Source organism: Mus caroli, unplaced genomic scaffold (assembly GCF_900094665.2).
Source record: "Mus caroli unplaced genomic scaffold, CAROLI_EIJ_v1.1 scaffold_13308_1, whole genome shotgun sequence".
Lineage (NCBI taxonomy): Eukaryota > Metazoa > Chordata > Mammalia > Rodentia > Muridae > Mus > Mus caroli.
This window is the reverse complement of record NW_018390819.1, coordinates 33,019-34,890: the sequence shown is the minus strand read 5'-3', so window position 1 is coordinate 34,890 and position 1,872 is coordinate 33,019. Positions and strand designations below refer to the sequence as shown.

General features: G+C 44.6%; 1 protein-coding gene across 1 annotated transcript in view; it reads right to left on the bottom strand.

The window, feature by feature from the left end:
• Positions 1–911: 911 nt before the first annotated feature.
• Positions 912–1,872, bottom strand: part of LOC110288849 (dynein heavy chain 7, axonemal-like) — a 21,553-nt gene continuing 20,592 nt past the window's right edge. The window contains exon 7 of the mRNA XM_021155085.1: positions 912–959. Coding sequence (XP_021010744.1) covers positions 912–959 — 48 coding nt within the window. The remainder of the gene's footprint in view (positions 960–1,872) is intronic.

Genomic DNA, 1,872 nt, shown 5'->3' with positions numbered 1-1,872 from the left:
TCTCTCTTAGTCTCTCTCTCTCTCTCTCTCTCTCTCTCTCTCCCTCTCTCTGTCTCTCTCCCTCCAGTGTTCCTGGCCAGCTTCCTCCCTGCTCCCTCAGTCACTCTCACAGGTTTCACCTGCAGCAGAAGGTTTCATAGACTCTGCTGCCCCTCCTCCCTTGCTCTCTGCTTTCATCTGTAACTATGCAAATAATGGTCAGTACTCTGCCTGGCTGCAGTGCCTGCTAAACTCTGCCTCCTCTGATGGCAGTTTTTGCTCTGAGTTCTATTGCCCCCTGCAGGCTGGTGTGAGGTTCCCTGAAGTCTTTGCAGGCTGGAGGACAAGATTCTTGCTCCCATATTGGCTACTGCTGCCTTGGCTAAAAAGAAAAAAAAACAAACAAAAAAAAAACAAACAAACAAAAAAACCTTTCACTCGACAGTCTATGTTAAATTTTCATATCATTTTGCTTTCCAAGGAAAAAACAAAGGGGGAAGACAAGGCAACTGCAGGGTACAATGTGCACCCCCCGCCCCTCCCCATCCAGCTAATCCCCAGAAAAACTGCACTCAAAGCTGTGCTCCCCGTACAGGAACACCTAAATCTACCTTTTCTAACCAAAATTGTCTTGCTTCTTTATTTAAATGCTTATTTTCTCTCTAGCATTCATGATATATGTCCAAAACATTTCTCAACTTGTTTAAGATTTCCTTTAAGGTTCAAAAATCATCTAATCCTTAATTAACAACCAGTTTTCTTTTACAAACAAACTGTTACTGCCTACCCCAGATACACAATTAACATAAGATTTTCTTCCTCAGCCATCCAAAGCATACCGTGATATGTTCCTAAGCAAACCATAAAGGCATAAAGTTTGCTATCTACTCTATACAGACATACCCTGCTGGAGTTTTGCTCCTCTGTTACAATTACTCTACAGGTCTAACTCCATATAGTGCCTGCTGCCACAGATCCACCTGAAACAGAAACATCTCCAGAGACCTACAGACAACAAAGCTGCCTTCCTCCAAAATCCTCATCTGACTGAAGACTCCTGAGGCATGCACTGAACCCCACAGAAGACAGACTTGGGACCATCCAGCTACAGATGAACTCTCTTGCCAAAGCTAAATGGCTGCTGAACTTGGGGAAGGTTACATGATAGTAAGGAAAACATAATGTCTATCTAGAGTCATTAATTGCTGTTCAAAATTGATGTTAGTACCCTCAAACTGTACTACCCATGGAACAATTAATTGACTGTATAATCTCTTGCCTTCCCAATGCTTACCCTTAACCCTCCTTACTATTCTGGCTTTGTTGTGCTATTTCTCTAGGCTATATGATTTCTTCTGATACTTCCACTTACCCTAAATTTCATCACAAATGATACAGTCACACAGTGACCCCCCTTATAAAAACAAAAGAAGGATTTGTGGGGCAAATGGCTATGCACAGACATTCTGGTCCCCAGTCAAGGTGAGGTAGAAACCCCGTGGTGGTAATTCCCACCTACATGGGACAGAAGGCATTCCCTCATGTCTCCTGAACTCTGGCTCCTGTCGAAGTTACCACCCCCACAGCCTCCACAGGAGAAGTGTGTGGCTAACAGTCATGTAGACAATGTTCCAAGCTTCTGACCTTCAGGCTAAACTCCTCCCAGTTACCTTGCAACAGCCAGATAACACAGCCCACTATAAGAGGGCCTGCTTGGCCCCTCCTCACTCTCTTAGTCTCTCTCCTTGCTCTCTAACCTTTCTCTCTCCACGTCCTCTCCCTTACTCTCTAATCTCTAACTCTCTCTAACCTCTTACTCTCTAGCCTTTCCTCTTTCTTTCTCTTTCCCCCTTCTCTCCTCTTGGCCATGGCCGGTCTCTCTCTCTCTCTCTC